Genomic DNA, 16,673 nt, shown 5'->3' with positions numbered 1-16,673 from the left:
ATAAACATATAGCACATTACATGGAGATTAACTGCTTAGTTGTAACATCCACACTAATTCCAGCATACACAATCGGACATGAACGTTTAGTGATATTAGAGGAGAACGTGTTTTTCTAGAAACTTCAGCCTCATCACTATCACTTAGTTTCATGCTCTGTGTGTCTTTCATGCGTCCTCACAGATCCCCTCCTCTTTCACGCTCTCTGCCCCTCCAACTCTCCCTAGATCATTAACTTCCTGAGCTACAGAAACCAGTTCCACAACTTTGTGTCTGGCATTGTTCATCCAAAGCCTGCAGATGATAGAAGCTAGAGGAGGCAGGAAGGACAGCTGAGGGGATCTCCCTTATTATTGTAGTACTGGGATGAGAGGATGCTATTAATGCCATATGTGAAGCTGTCTCAGGATCTCTAGAATGTATGTATATATTTCCACGTCTGTAGTCCACTAGCTATCTTACCATCCCGGACATATTTTGCCTCCTCATGTCAAATGTTGTCATCAGTACTTATTGCTTAATTTTAACAGCACAATTGTGCTATTCGGTGTGTCTACATGACTCCGCACAGCAAGATACTGATGTAGTGTCTCCCCCAGCTGTTGTTTCCCATGCTAGAATGTTTAGACGTAGTACAACATGGGAACCTCAGTTGCCACTTAGGGTGACCCCTTGGTATCTGCCAGGAGAGAGCGCTCTACTTACCCCATCTCAGAGTACACAACTACAGTCAGCCATGAGGGAAGTAACCCAGATCATCTCCAACATGTTATCAGGTAAGGACCAGTCTATTCATGCAGTACACATTATGTGCTTCAAAACCATGACTGCTATAGATCACTGAGTCCACCAGCCTTGATCAAGACAAATATCTAGTGGAGAGGATCCACAGCATTCTAAAGGCTACTTTACATACTACGACATCGTTAGCGATCTCATTAGCGATGTGAAATTCTAGATCGCAAGTACGATCTTTAGAAATCGCACATAGGTTATTTTACGCATGTGCGATCTCTAAAGATCGCACTTGCTATTTAGAATTTCACATCGCTAATGAGATCGCTAACGATGTCGTAGTATGTAAAGTACCATTAAGGCAAATATGGTTTCAAAGGAACAGTCTCTTTACTACATAAAAAGCAGTGTGATAAAGACTCATGAGAGTCGAAACGTCAATGGTTTTTATGTTTTCTTTGAAACCATTTTTGCATTGGAGTGCGTCAGTTCCTCGATACTACTTATTTGTCATGATCAAGGCTGATGGACTCAGGCCATAATAGCAGTGCTGTCTTTTCCATATTCTCTATCAGTATGTCTTTCCAGTACAGGAGGAAACCCACACAAACACAAGGAGATCATAAAAACTTCTTGCAGATGTTATTTTGAGTGGAATTTGAACCCAGGACTGCAGCGCTACACTGCTAACCACTGAGCCAGCAGATCAATTAACAATCTAATGTATGTAATGTATGGTGGCTTCCTGATTCTTGCCAGACAGATGATATTGGGGAGAGAAGGATTCAACCTATTGGATTTCCAATAGCAGACATGTCTAAGGGGAAAACATTTCTCCTTGTGGAGACTGACAAACCAATCTGGCTGCAAGTGAAGCATCTTATAGCAGCAATGCTCCTCTGCAAAATATTCAAATTGTCTCTTTAGGGAGAAAGGAGATGAACTCTAGTGCCACCTATTGAAAATTGTCCCTCGTCAGTGCAAAGTATGAGATCTGATCTGGCTGTATGAGAAGCTATAGGGGGAAAACTTTTCTCCTTGTGGAGACTGACAAAACAATCTGGCTGCCAGTGAGGAGACTTATAGCTGCAATGCTCCTCTGGGAAATATTCAAATTGTCTCTTCAGGGAGGAAGGAGACAAACTCTAGTGCCACCTATTGGAAGTAGCAATCCTAAAAGTCAAAAGTAACCCTTTAACGAGCCTTTTCATATGAATTAGGATTTATGCCAGATCAGAACAATGGCAGACAATCCTTTTGCTCTCATAAAAAATACAAGAGTGCTTTACCCAGCCGACTGCTCCTGTGTATGGGTGAGTCAGGGGAGATGGTTAGTTTGGCTGACAGCTGCCTAATGTCTATGGGGGTATAAGTAATGATGAAATCCAGTCAAAGTGATCTTCTTATGTGTCATAGATACATGTGAGAGGATCCCAACATGGAAAAGCACTGATTAACAGAATAAAAGAGGCCCAGTAGAGCCCTCAGAACCCTTTGCCACTATTTACAGATTTCTATTACTTAGGGGTACTTTGCACGTTGCGACATCGCAAGCTGATTGTAGCGATGCCGAGTGCGATAGTCCCCGCCCCGTCGCACATGCGATATCTTGTGATAGCTGCCGTAGCGAACATTATCGCTACGGCAGCTTCACACGCACTTACCTGCCCTGCGATGTTGCTCTGGCCGGTGACCCGCCTCCTTCCTAAGGGGGCGGGTCGTGCGGCGTCACAGCGACATTACACGACAGGCGGCCAATAGAAGCGGAGGGGCGGAGATGAGTGGGACGTAAACATCCCGCCCACCTTCTTCCTTCCGCATAGCCGGTGGAGGCAGGTAAGGAGAAGTTCCTCGCTCCTGCGGCTTCATACACTGCGATGTGTGCTGCCGCAGGAACGAGGAACAACATCGTACGTGTCGCTGCAGCAAAATTATGGAAATGACCGACACTACACAGATCACCGATTTTCGATGCTTTTGCGATCGTTTATCGGTGCTTCTAGGCTTTACACGTTGCGACATTGTTACCGGCGCCGGATGTGCATCACTTTCGATTTGACCCCGACGAGATCGCAGTAGCGATGTCGCAACGTGCGAAGTACCCCTAAGAATCTGGTACAACATACTAAGGAAACTACTAATTATTGGAATGGCCACTTACTAAGTTAATTATCATAACAAAAATCTATCACGTACCAATTTTATCATTTTATTTTGTAAACCAGTGGTGGCCCAGGATCACAGACTTCACCGTTTCGATCTTCATTCATATAGCTATGAAATGAAACGATAATTTGAATGGGGAATTTGACGGATAATAGATATATCTGAATTATGTTATCGTTTTGTAGAAACTGCTGCATTGCAAAAATAATTCCGCTTTACAGCAAACTCAACTTTACTGCTCAATCTTCAGTGCAAACCATTCAATCCTCTGGAGGCTTTCTTACACAATGCTAAACATGTACGATAGAGCATGTGTGGCCTACAAGATGGTTCCAGGGATGTGTAGTACTACTACTGGTCTTAATTTACCTCAGAAAAAAAGAATGGAGAGTATGCTGGAAAGTTATCAAGTAAATAATATAATGTTCTGGGATGTATGTAGCACCTTACGGTATCTGAAAGCAAAAACAAAAATAAAAAAAAGCTGTAGTGCTAACCTTCTGGAAACTTCTTGCAGTACATAGATCTGAAGGGCCACTGCTCCTGAATCGTGATATGAATAAATATTGTCGCTCTGTCTGGGGAGACCCTTCACTTCTTAATTATAAAAGGTGAGTCTTATTCAGAGATCCAAAAATGTTCTATTGTCATCTCATCATCAACTTAAAGTGTTGATACTAATATTAATATTAGTTCTGAGACTTAGATGTGATGTCCCAATTTCCTCAGGTGTGGCTCCCGAGACATCTCTTACCATGGAGAACGTTGCCTAGATGTTGTGGTGAGTTGATTGTGGATGTAATGAGCTTTCGCATGGAGTGGCTATTACTCTATTTTAATTAACCCAATATATATTTACAAATCTTATAGATCCCAGACTCTCATTTACACGGATATGAAGTGTGGCCCATGAATGATACCAAGCCTGATCACGTGACACCAGATGGCACTGGTGTTCCTAATACCGACTTCCTGTTGTATATAAGGGTGGCGCAGACAGAGAAATGTGCTTTACACGTGAGTGATACCTAACAAGAATTGAGGATAAGAATTAGAAAAGTCAGCCTGTAAGTAGTAAAAAAAAAAAAGGATTTCAGCCACTTTTGATTGAAAAAAATCTCATTACAATATTCTGCAGCAAAGTTTTGCTGTTCATAATAAATCACAAGTGTGATGGAGAGCACAGAGCTGGGAAGGAGAACAAGTATGGAGAGAGGTGCGTAACTACGTAACTACACTATGTGTACAGCATGTGATGCATACTGGAAAATATAGTTTCAGTATGAAGCTGAAACTATATTCACTCACTTAAAGGGGTCTTCCGTCCTTAGGGTGCGTGCCCACGATCAGTGTTCACAGCATTTTGGACGCAGCATGCTTCAGCTGCATCCAAAATGCTGCGATGTACAGTACAAGCACAGTGGATGGAATTTCAGTTTTCTGCGTCCTGCAGTGAAAGCGGTGCGGCTTGCAAAGGCCGCAGCATGTCAATTCTTTGCTGCGGGGTCGCATGCATACTCCGTAGGGAGAACATAAGCGACAGACTGCAGCGCACCGAACCCTGATCGTGTGTATGAGCAGCGGCGGTCTCCTGCGTTCGTCTGTGGAGGAGACCCGTTGCGTGTGTGACGCCCTGGACTAGCCAGGTAGTCACAAACACAACATCACACACACACCCTCCCCTGGATAGTTTACATCAGTCAAACTAAATCCTTGTTGCCTCCCTCCAGGGTCTGATGTCCACACCAGGTGGGGCGGAGCCAGGCGGTTGGCCCCACCCACCGAGGAGTTCACAGGCCTGGAGGCGGGAAAAAGCAGTCAGTTCAATTTGGAGTTGAGAAGTGACAGCAGAGAAACTGTTGGTGTCTGGGTAGGAGCCCAGGCACTGTCAGCAAGGTCAGCAGACGGTGGTGGCCGTCTGCAGGAGGTGGTGCAAGTCAGCAAAACTGTAGGACCGGGGATGGGCGGTGGCCCGCCGGTACCGAGTCGGGGAGCAGATTTGTACCAAGCACAAAGGCAGGGCCATCGGACCCCGACGAGGCTAGGAGCCGCCGACAACGGTCAAATTCGAGAGTGACCGGAACCCCAGGGGTTTCCTAACACCCAAGACCCGACAGAAGGCAACAGTCCACACAGTGAGGATAAAAAGCCACCGCCATAGGCTAGAGATCCAAGGGCCAGCGCCTGTGGGCAAAACGGGCTCCTTCGGTACATACACGCCGGGGAGCGGACCACCATTGGGAAACCATCGGAATCAATACATACACAACGGTGCAGGGAAAGACAGCCACCATCAACCTGTCCGGGAAGAGCAAAGACACTGCAGCCGGCTGCGGGACCCGTCCATCCAGTCGTTTGGTTTACCAGAGACTCTGTGAATCTGTGCCTGAGTGAGTACAACAGTGCCATCCGGCACTGCGCTGCGCTGCCTCCGCAACCCTGCACCCCAACTACCCTGCCTCCCCGTATCACCACCGGGCCCCGGGATCACCAACCCCTACCCACGGAGCAGGAACCAACATCCTAGCTGCTCCCTGCCATCGCTCCCGGGATCCCGGTCACCAGCAGCGATGGTGCCCATAATCACCACGACCTGTGGGTGGCGTCACGAACTATCTCCCCAAACAAACCACCCCCTTTTCACTCGTGGGCGAGGAGCGCTGCTCGAGTCCCCGGTTCCGGCCCACCGCTCAAGCCACAGAGCAGCAGCAGAAGCCCCGGACCCGTGCAGGACACAGCGAGTCCTGATCGTGGGCACGTACCCTTAGGCTACAAGTCTGTAGTGAATCTACATGATTGCAGACTTGTGAATCCTTACAGCATATGCATCACACGCTGCGAGGATTCTTTGGTGCCGATGCCAGGTGAGGTAGGTACGTGACCTCAAGTATGCGATTTGCGTACATGCAGTCACTTGCCGATTAGCTGTGTGCAATAACAATAACTTGTTATGTGACCTCAAGAATCAATTACAGCTTGACAACAATGTCTCATGCTGTTCACAAGTCAATTTATTGTCTGCTGAAGCATGGCATCACTATTCAGGAAGGGCATCCCTCAGGTCATTGAAGTTCTGGAGTACAGAGTTCAAAGCCTTTATCTGGCAACTCAGTTGATCCTGTAGGTTTTCTATGGTGGGATTCAGCTGGAGAAAGTGCAGGCCACTCCAATTGAGGTATCCCTGTGTCCACCAGCTGTTCTGTAATGATGAGACCACGATGATCTACAGCATTGTTGTCCATCAAGATGGAATTAGGCCAGTGTTGTTCATGCAGAGGCACAATGACTAGCACATAGACCACGCTAAGAAAACGCTTTTGAATGGTCAGCCGTGACACTTGGGTGCCTCTCACCTTCCTTAAATGTTCCTGGAGTTGTGTGGCATTCATCATCCGGTTACAAAGTCCATTGATCACAATAAAACGGTTATCAATATGGGATGTGGCCAAAGGTCATCCACTTCTTTGACTTTCTGCGACTCTTCCAGTCTCTCTGTATCTCTTCTTCAAACTGCTGATGACACTCTGTGACACTCTGGGCTCAGTAGCCACTTGCATACGATAACAACCTGCCGAAGCCTTCCAATGGTGAGATACTGTTGATCAATTGTTAGGTTTCGTCTTGGTATCATGATGTTAAAATTTGAACAACATGATAAGGAAGACTGTTTAAATACCAATTCTAATTGAACCCCAAAATGTATTGGACAATTCACTGATCAAACACTTATTGTGAATTTTGCCTTTAAGCTCCTTGTTAGAGAACAGCAACTTCTGAAAAGTACTGAAACATTGAATAGTTGGACATGTGCATTGAAAGGTTTAGGGAAAGTCACATAAGATTCACCTGAAATGGTTAGAGTCCATTTTAGGATCATCCTGAAAATTCACCCGAAAGCCAAATATCCCTAACTTTTTGTGAGTAGTGCATGTCTATGTGATGATGTGTGCACAAGATACCTTCCCAGTGTTGCTTTTTTCCTGAAATGCGGTAAAATCGTTGCATTTTTATCTTGTTTTTGGAAAATCGCAGCATAAATGGCATTTGTTAAGTATTCTTAAGTAAGGGTCATGTTTGGGGAGCTACGTATAAGACCAGTTTATTGTAGATGCCCACATTATATTGCATGGGAGGCATTACATTGATACAACTCTATAATAAAGCTAGTCACACTACTAAGGGTTACAGATCAATCATCTACTCTCATTACTTTGTTTTATGTTTCCAGCCTTCAGTTATCGCCTATGCATCATACTGTCAGCTGGACCATTCAGGTCGTCCGATTGCTGGGGTTATGGTATTTTGTCCAAAGCACCTTAGGGATGGAGTAAATCGTCATCAGCATGTTGTTCAGGTATCTTAATATCTGCACTTTTATAGTAGCTACATGGATTATAATTGTATTTTTGTATGTATACTTTAACCTGTCATGTCCCCAAACACTATTAACTTGCAGATGTAGGGTTAATCTGCAGGTAACATTAGAGTACAGTTCAGCCATTGTATTGCAAGTGCCACCAGCTTTCATAGAGGCGTGCCTAGAGCGGATAATCATGACTTTAAGCACGTCACAAGACTCTGATAGTCCATTGGTGTGCTGCAGAGTGACCGGTCAATCAATGTGCTTGAACGTGCTTACATTTGCCACTCAATGTGTACTAAGCAGTGACTGTAGCCGTTCCGGGCTGAAAGCTGGAGGGTCGCGGGAAGAATAAAGTTAATTTTCTCCTGATAGCTGCTCTTTCAGAAGTGGTCAGACAGCATTGGAAGACTAGATTTACCTTGTTTCTACAGGTTAATAGTGTTTGGGGACATGACAGGTTCCCTTTAATATAGACAGTAGTCCCAATATAATAAACTACTCTGATTGTCTTATACAAAGCTTGAATCATCTCACTTTTCCTAACTTAATTCAGGTATGTCTTCATGAAATTCTTCACGCCCTTGGATTTTCCAGCAGTCTTTTTGAACACTGGATAGACTGCAGTTTTTCAGGTGATTTCTCAGTCATAAATGACATTATACTATTCTAACAAATAAAGAAACAGTTGCACACTGAAAGGCTAAGATTTGGTAACAAGGAATATAGGAATATGAACATGCATTACTGCTAAGAAAAAAGCCATATAAAAATTGAGATACTTAGCATATAAAAATGGCCAATTTTATGTTAATCCAACAGCCAACGTCAAGGCGTACCTCATAATTTTGGGTCCCTATCTACTATAAAGCCTTCTTTTGGGTTAAAACCCCATTCTAATTTATGGGTGAATAAGAACCTGCTAATAAAGAATTAAAATTGCCTAAGGCTGATGAATAGGAGTGTTCAATCAGAAAGTATAACCCTATAATCTAAGGAAAAAGACTGATGGCACTTCCTAACACGAGTGAAAAGGTGCATATTGAATATGGGCCATATTAACAAATAAAGAGACAGTTGTACTCTGAAATGCTAAAATATGGTAACAATGACTATAGGAATATGAATATGCATTACTGCTAAGAAAAAAACATTATAGTAGATAGGGACCCAACATTAGGAGGTACACGTTGACGTTGGCTATTGGGCTCACATAAAACTGGCCATTTATATATGCTAAGCATCTCAATTTTTATATCTTTTTTTCTTAGCAGTACTGCATGTTCATATTCCTATATTCATTGTTATCATATCTTAGCATTTAAGAATGTAACTGTCTCTTTATTTTTTAATATAGCTCATGCTCAGTATGCACTTTTTCACACTTCTGTGTTAGGAGGTAAGACATGTTCATATTCCATTTTACTATTATAGTTTATTATTTTAGTATTTTTCTATGTACAAGTATAATAGAAATGGATTTCATTAAACTTTTGAAATGTAATTTTGCACTTTTATGTTCTAAAATGAAAAATCTTTGCAAATAAATAAAGTTATAAAAAAAAAGAAATGGATTTCATTTTTGGATGTTCATATTGTGGATGCAGTACCCAGACTTAGATCACCATGGCTTAATCATATTGTTTCATCCAAAAGATGTGCGGCGTTCTTTATAAAATAGAAGACAATACATGGTGGAAAGGCATAACAAACTCCACCAAAGTGAACTTGACCTCAAGTCAATTATAACACTGAGAAAACTCATATCTGTGTTCTGCCCTCTCAATGGTAAAATCTTGTTTGGTCCACTCTTTATTAATTCTATGAGGGGTTAATTTTTCACTTCAATATTCAATATCTCATTTGTGTAAACAGGACATGGGTGTTCTTCCCGATCACGGGTGACAAACACAGATGAAACAGGTCAGCTACGTGTTTACACCCCAAATGTGATGCAAAGAATGGGCAATCATTTAGGAGTGGGGAGTGTTGGAGCGCCTCTTGAAAATCAGGTAATTATGTTTTCCTATGGTTTTAGTCTAAAGGCCTAAAACGCAATAGATATCTGCAGAACCAGTCAATTATGACTGGAATGGCCAACCACCTGATGTGTATGGAGCCTCCCGACTTTCCCCCAATGATGTCAGGGGAAACAATTGGGCAGTTGTAACTTCAACAACTAATTCTATTATTTTCTTGCACGATTTTCTGCTGCCTGAGGTGTCTAGCAGTGGCTTCTCCTCTCTCCTTATTGAAAACGCATGAACACTTGGAAGAACATTTTTGTGTATGGGGGAGTCAGAAGAGATAGATGTCTGCAGAGCCAGCTTAATATTGATTTTATGATGACTGTACACACTCAGTTTGAAAGTGTGTAGTCCTCTCGGAAAAGTCAAGAACCAACATCTACATTTATCAAATGAAACATTTTTTTTTTGCATGAATGACCAATTTTCTCTAAGATATTTGTCAATGTTTGCTCATACTGATTGGAAAATTATTATGAAATACTTGTTGGAGTATTCATCAGCTGCAGGCTTATGCTGAGGGGAATGTGTTAACCATACAGCAGACATTACAGTGTAAGGCTCACCTAGTGAGGTGGATCCTCCAAGCCCAAGGTCCAGGTTTCACATGGGCCATGGGTGTGAGACACGCAGGAAATGGAAAGTAATGTTACTAGAAGCAACAGGCAGGCAGGAGACCAGTAGCAGGTGTACTGGAAGCCATAGACAGATAGGAGGCAGATAGTATAGATACTGGAAGCCGCATGTCATGATCCAGGATCAGTATTCCCCACTCCAGCGTTTCCCAGACCCATCCTGGTCATGTCAGGTGTTAACTCCCATCAGACTCATTCTGGTTTCAGGAGACACTATATCCGGTCCCTGAACCTGCATTCCTGTGCTGGTTATAGTTTTGCTCTGCAGCCTGTGACTGGCTCTGGTGAGATTTCCTGTTTGATCTGACTCCTTGTTACTGTGCCCCTGACATGTACCCTCCCCCATTCGTCAGTCTGTCCCAGTCCCGGACTTCCCACTCCTGTCAGTTGTTTACACATGCTGGTTCATCCTCTTTCCCGTGTTTGTATCTCCTCACCCTCCAGTCTTGTCTTCTGTTCCTTGCACCCTTTGTGTTTCCCTCTGCATACCTGATCTTCTGGCATCCAACTTCGATTCTGTTTTCTGACCTAATCTTGATCCTCCCTTTGCAGTTGCTTGACTTTTCTGGCTTGACCCTGACTGCTTGACTACTCTATTGCCCCCTGGTGGTTCGCCTGTGAACTGCTTGCTGAAGTTACTCTGTTGTACTTCAGCTGTCTTTCTGTTACAGTGTTACTTTGACTCTCCTTCACTACTCTGCTGACATCTAGTGGGGAATACGCTGTGCTACTTCTTACTAGCCCTTTGTACAGCGTGACACCGCAGGCATATAGGAGACATCCTGGAGACCACAGGTAAGCACCAAAGGTACGGAAAGCCACAGGCAGGCAGAATACTGGTAGCAGAGGTACTGGAAGCCACAGACAGGAGACATTCTGGAGATCGCAGACAGGTAGCAGAAGTACTGGAAACTGCAGGCAGACAGGACTCAGCAAGACTAACATCTTAATAGCAAGACACAGGTTTGTGTCTTGGTGAGCCTTATGTAGAACCAGACAGATGATCATACAGGATCATGCTGAGCCTTCTGCAAAGTTCGATGTAGAGCACAACAGAGTTTAAAGGACAGGGGTGAGGTTAATAAAGCCGAATTCAGGACTGGTGCGTAACATAGAGTTTATTAATACAGTACTCTGTGACCACTTTGTCTTGTTTGTGTCAGTTGGTCTCCATAATCCTCCATGTTTTGTTGTTGAAGATAAAGGTTTCTGTATGTCCAAAGTTAAATAGTTAATTCCCCCACAAGTGCTGATGATTCTGCTGAAAGCTGAAATCTGAAACAATTCTGAAGTCATTTAAATTTCAACAATCTGTAAGATAAATGGAAACCTCTTATCCACATACCCAATTTGTATAAACGCATGCTACAATAATGAAATTATCTGAGATGATATGCATTTGAGTTTTCTTCCACTGTATATTATAAGGAATCTGCTTTGTAAACTCCACTGATTGATTTTAGCAGGAAAACCAAATTTCATCACACTGGGAATCAAGAATTATGCAAGGATCCATTCTTCTAGCTTCACTAAGCCCTCCACACCTAACATCTCTGGATCCAATCACTTTAGCCGCCTTTCAAGATATGGGCTGGTATGGGGTCAATACAAGTATTGACAATCGTCTAGTGTGGGGAAAAGGTGCGAATATTTTACATTACCAATTAATGTTCAATAATTTCAATTTCCCTAATATCATAATGACAATACATTGTAGGAATGGTTGCAGTCTTCTAATATACTTTTTTCTCAGGAGCCGGTGTTCACTTTGGTCTGCCTTCCACGTGTCTTGAAAGATTAGAAGGCTTCTTTTGTAGAGATGAAGGGTGAGTACTGGGAGGCTGGCATAGAATATTGGATGTTACAGAAATCTTACTCTCTAATACGTATAGTCTCTATCCACAGTGATATTGGTTGTCATCATCTCCATTTAGACAAAGGTAACTGCTCTACAGACGCTTTCATGGATGGCTGCCGTATTTATAAGCCTCTTCTACATGGGGTTCGTTGTAATTTGTACATTGATTTAGGTTATCACAATATACTGCTTCCCCCTGGTAATAACATTTTGATTTTGTTTGTAGGGGGAGTGTTGGCTAAATCAAGAAAACCAAGAATCTGATGAAATCTACCACCACCAGAGTCGCTGCTTCCTTTCCAACCTTACAAAGGTGACAATTATGAAACTGATTGATAATAATAACGTACAAAATCAGATGTTACAGATTCCAGTCGGAAATGTCCCTTTTATATATGTATTAGGAAATGGAGGATGAAAAGGTAAAAGGACGCTGTTATCTACATCGCTGCCTAGCGCCAAACACTTATCAGATTAAAGTTCGGGGTTCAGAATGGACAGACTGCCCAGCTGGAAGGAGGATAGAGGTAACTGAAAGTTAAATTAAATATTATAATGATTTTGTCCCCCAGTAAAATAATAACAATTATGCTAACTCGAGGCACTTGCGCCATTCTGGTGGTGTTGGCACTGGTTCTCCCAGGAATCACATGACATTTTCGTTCCCACAGTTCCTGTGACTAATCAGTGCTGGCTTTATTCTCCTCTCCTATGGATCTAATTGACATCCAGAGGAAGTGAGAGAGAAGTTGCAGCTTTCACATCTTCTGTATGTGTCTGATTTGCGTGAAGGAGAGGAGAGTAAAGACAGCGTTGATTGGTCGCAGGCATCCCCAGGAGGGCCAGTGCCCATACCAAGGGAATGACGCCAGTACCTGAGGTTAGTATAAGTGTTATTATTTTACTGGGGGTAAACATATGGATTGAGAAGGGGTTGTCCGAGTAGTTGGCAATCCCTTTAACCTTTATGGAAAGACTTCTGTACAAATACATAAATAAATTTCCCATAATATATGAAATACTAACACTTTGTTACATACACTGTGTTATCAGTTTTATGCTGACAACAGCTACACAATGAATGATGATAAAACAGAATTTGTGCTAGAGTGGCAGGCGGGTCCTGGCGAGTGGCTGCACCAAATACACTACAATAATACCAACCAAAACAGACTTGTGCTGCATGTCTCTAGCCTTCTATCAGTAGTAGGAGCATTGATGCCAGTGTGAACACTGCCATGAGGAGAAGCCATGATTGCCATTAGTTCTGGGTGGCACCTATTATTGTAAATTACGTTTTCTTTCCACATCCTGCTAGAACTGACATGCTAACCTGAAGGGTTGTTCCCAACATACAAGTTGTCATCTATCCATAGGATGAATGATAATTTGCTGATCAGTGGGGGTTTGATTGCTGCGATTCCTTACGATCTTTATAAAAGAGCAAAATGACACATCTAAATTAAATAGTTGCTGATTGCATGCCACTGCTCCATTTAGGCTAGGTTCACATTAATACAGTTCTCTATGGGGAGCACTAAGCCAGGGTTTAAGACTCTATCCCTGAAAAACTTGTTTCCAAAGAGAACCCCGACAAACCAATTCACTTTAATGAAGCTATCAGAGTCACTGTGAACATTGTCTCACCTCCATCCTGGCAGTATTCATCTTTTTCAGACAATGTGGCAAACCACATGTTTTTTTTGCATGTCTGAAAAAGACGAATACTGCCAAATCCAAGCCCAGATAGTTTCCTCAGTGACTGAGTCAGCTTGATCGGAGTTCCCTTTGGAATACAGCTTTTTGAGGAGTCTAATGGAAACCTTGAAGGCTCAAATGAGAGTATTGTATAAATGTGAACCTACTCCTATTGTCTATGGGACTTCCAGGGAAAGCCGAGTACTGCATTCGGCTTTCTCTAGTGCTCCTATAAACATTGAACGAACTGCTTATCATCTCTTAATAGGTCATAACTTGCAATATTGGAAATAATGCGTTAATGTGAGAATGACACTTTAAAGGGAACCTGTCACCAGGTTTTTCTGCTATAAGCTGTGACCACCATCAGTAAGCTCTTATATACAGCATTCTAGAATACTGTATGTAGGTGCCCGTATAGTGTAAAAAAGAGCTTTTATTATAGTTTTGTTGGCGGTCGAGTCCAATTGATGTCACTAGTCTTGGTCCTGTGCCTCCTCTCTGCCATCGCCGTCCTCCTTTCCAGCTCCGTGTGGATCATGCATCCTACGTCATCCACACAGAGGCCTCCATTGCACCCATGCACATAAGCACTTTGATCTGCCCAGCTGCGAGCAGCGAAAAGTACTGTAATGCGCAGCAGCAGGGAAAGGTCAAAGACCGTCCCCACGTATGCCGGACCCAAGACCAGCGACACCCATTGGACCCGACCGCCCCGCAGGTGAGTATAATAAAGGTCTTTTTTACATTATATAGAGCGGCCTCAGCACTTTTATGCAGCATTCTAGAATGTTGTATATAAGAGCTCACTCCTGGTGGACGCAACTTATATGAGAAAATCCTGGTGACAGATTCCCTTTAAACAAGGCCATTTATAGGATGTTGTGCAACACTGGTTTAAAAAGGACTGGTAGGACTCTGAAGGCCTACGTGTTGTGCACCCTTTCTTTTAGAAGTAATGGTACATGGAAGAATAATTAAAATGAAATATTCTGCAAGAACACGCTCAGATTTTTCTCAGCTATTATGGTAGGCTAACTGTTGTTCTACTTGTATTGTTTGGTTCATTTTTCACTCTTGTAGGTTAAAGGCTTTCATGGAGTTTTATTGTGTCCTGATGGAAGACTTTGCTTAGGATTTGATCAGGCCCCAGCACCAACCTCAGTTTTCACCACAACTCCATTCTATAGCCTATTTTCTCAAAGACCAATCCAAGAAATAAGAGTGCAGCTAACTATCGAGAAAAATCTAAAGTGGACAACAGAGATAAAGAAAATTCTAACAGAAGAAATCTTAGGAGTCATAGCTCAACATATTGGAGTTCAAAGGTGCCAAGGGTTGATAGAGGGATAGGGTTAAATTCTGTTAGAACTGACACAATTTGAGAACATTTTATTATTTCCTTCCAATAAAATACATATTTTTTTCTCAGATGCCTCCTACAGGCTTCCACTGTGTTGGACAAAGATTTATCATTTCTTCTTAAGGTTGGAGAACCGAACAATTGCCATCCACATCCCACTGGAACTTCACCTCACGCATTGATTATGAAACTCATAGATAATCCTGTCACATATATGTCTCCTCAGTTTTCCACTATCACCATCAGGTAAGTCTTTATGATACTAAAGTTAAAGTTTAGAGGTTTGTATGTGACTTAGAAGCATGATGTTTTGTAGACGTCTTACTAATAATCAATCAGGCAGATTGTATCAGTACTATTAAATAGTAAAAATATAGGAATGTGCATGATGGAAACCTGTATTCTGCAGATGAGTCTCCCCCAGGCCGCTATCTGTTGATTACATAACTTTATAACTATACAATCATCTCTTCTTGATACACAAGCATATGCATAGGACACAGTCTACATACCTAAAGTATACCATAATATTAAATTAGCCCAAACCCACTGATATTGCAAGGACCATCTAAAGTGTATCGGATGATGTCAGGGAAGATTATGATTAGTCTTGAGTTCTTTTGGTAGATAAACTGCCACAAAATGTGTGTCTCAACTCTCCACATAGAGTTGAGCATTCATGTGTATGGGGCAGCCGGAAGGGATAGCTGTCAGATCAGCGCTTGTTATCTACGGTGTGGGCAAACTAAAGCTGAAAGCATGTACGCAGATTAGATGTTTATTTTGCAATAAAAAGAAGTGGACTCACAATGTGTGGCAAATAAAAATGAAGGACTTTTATAGAGTGTAGCTAAAAACGAAGTTGAATCAGTGAAATTCTATGATCTTTTATGGGTAGAGATATACACTGATACACAACAACTGTGGATAGTAACAATCACCCAATCATGACCTAGAAATTGACCTGCTGCACTTCAGAAATACATTTCCCCAGTTTAGCAAATAAATGATTGTCACGAAGAATCTGGAGGACCTGCTGTACATGTCCCCAGTGTCCCTCCTGAGAACATGAGTAAATCAAAATGTCATCAAAATAGATTACCACAATTCAACCCACTTGAGAGCAAAATATGTCATTTATTAAATTTTGAAAAACCGTCGGAGGGTTGGTCAAACTAAGTTGCATCAAAAGACTTTCAAAATTACCCTTTGGCGTATTAAAAGTGGTTTTCCATTCGTCACACTGTCAAACACATATAAGGATATATGCCCCCCTCATGTCAAATTTAGAAAACCATTTAGCTCGTGCTAACTGATTAAACAGGTCTGATATAAGGGGTAAGGGATAAGGATTGCGGACCATGATTTTATTAATCTATTAATCCCCTCCAATTTCAAACATGGGCACAACCCACCATCCTTTTTGAACAAACAAAAAACAGACGGCTACAGGAGAGGTAGGCGGCCGTTTTTGTCCATTGGCCAGACTCTTCTGAACACACTTTTTCAAGGCCACTCTCTCATAAAGAGATAAATTAAATAAACGAGACTTAAGGCCGCTTTACACGCAACGACATCGCTAACGAGATATCGTTGGGGTCACGGAATTCGTGACGCACATCCGGCCTCGTTAGCGACGTCGTTGCGTGTGACACCTACGAGCGACTGCTAGAGATCAAAAATACTCACCAAATCGTTGACCGTTGACACGTCGTTCATTTCCCAAAAATCGTTGCTCATTTTGGACACAGGTTGTTCGTCATTCCTGAGGCAGCACACATCGCTACATGTGACACCCCGGGAACAACGAACAACAGCGTTCCTGCGTTCT

At 42.5% G+C, this 16,673-nt stretch overlaps 1 protein-coding gene across 1 annotated transcript in view; it reads left to right on the top strand.

The window, feature by feature from the left end:
- Positions 1-418: 418 nt before the first annotated feature.
- The window catches only part of CIROP (ciliated left-right organizer metallopeptidase), a 37,321-nt gene continuing 21,066 nt past the window's right edge, over positions 419-16,673 (top strand). The window contains exons 1-14 of the mRNA XM_075319428.1: positions 419-776; positions 3,419-3,512; positions 3,631-3,682; positions 3,772-3,918; positions 7,130-7,255; positions 7,818-7,896; positions 9,137-9,273; positions 11,387-11,564; positions 11,677-11,749; positions 11,829-11,925; positions 12,008-12,094; positions 12,186-12,308; positions 14,563-14,807; positions 14,912-15,088. Of these exons, the coding sequence (XP_075175543.1) occupies positions 488-776; positions 3,419-3,512; positions 3,631-3,682; positions 3,772-3,918; positions 7,130-7,255; positions 7,818-7,896; positions 9,137-9,273; positions 11,387-11,564; positions 11,677-11,749; positions 11,829-11,925; positions 12,008-12,094; positions 12,186-12,308; positions 14,563-14,807; positions 14,912-15,088 (1,904 nt within the window). The 5' untranslated portion in view covers positions 419-487. The remainder of the gene's footprint in view (positions 777-3,418; positions 3,513-3,630; positions 3,683-3,771; positions 3,919-7,129; positions 7,256-7,817; positions 7,897-9,136; positions 9,274-11,386; positions 11,565-11,676; positions 11,750-11,828; positions 11,926-12,007; positions 12,095-12,185; positions 12,309-14,562; positions 14,808-14,911; positions 15,089-16,673) is intronic.

The sequence above is a fragment of the Anomaloglossus baeobatrachus genome, chromosome 1 (assembly GCF_048569485.1).
Source record: "Anomaloglossus baeobatrachus isolate aAnoBae1 chromosome 1, aAnoBae1.hap1, whole genome shotgun sequence".
In the NCBI taxonomy this organism is placed as follows: domain Eukaryota; kingdom Metazoa; phylum Chordata; class Amphibia; order Anura; family Aromobatidae; genus Anomaloglossus; species Anomaloglossus baeobatrachus.
The sequence above is the reverse complement of the archived record's forward strand: the minus strand, read 5'-3'. Positions and strand labels throughout refer to the sequence as shown.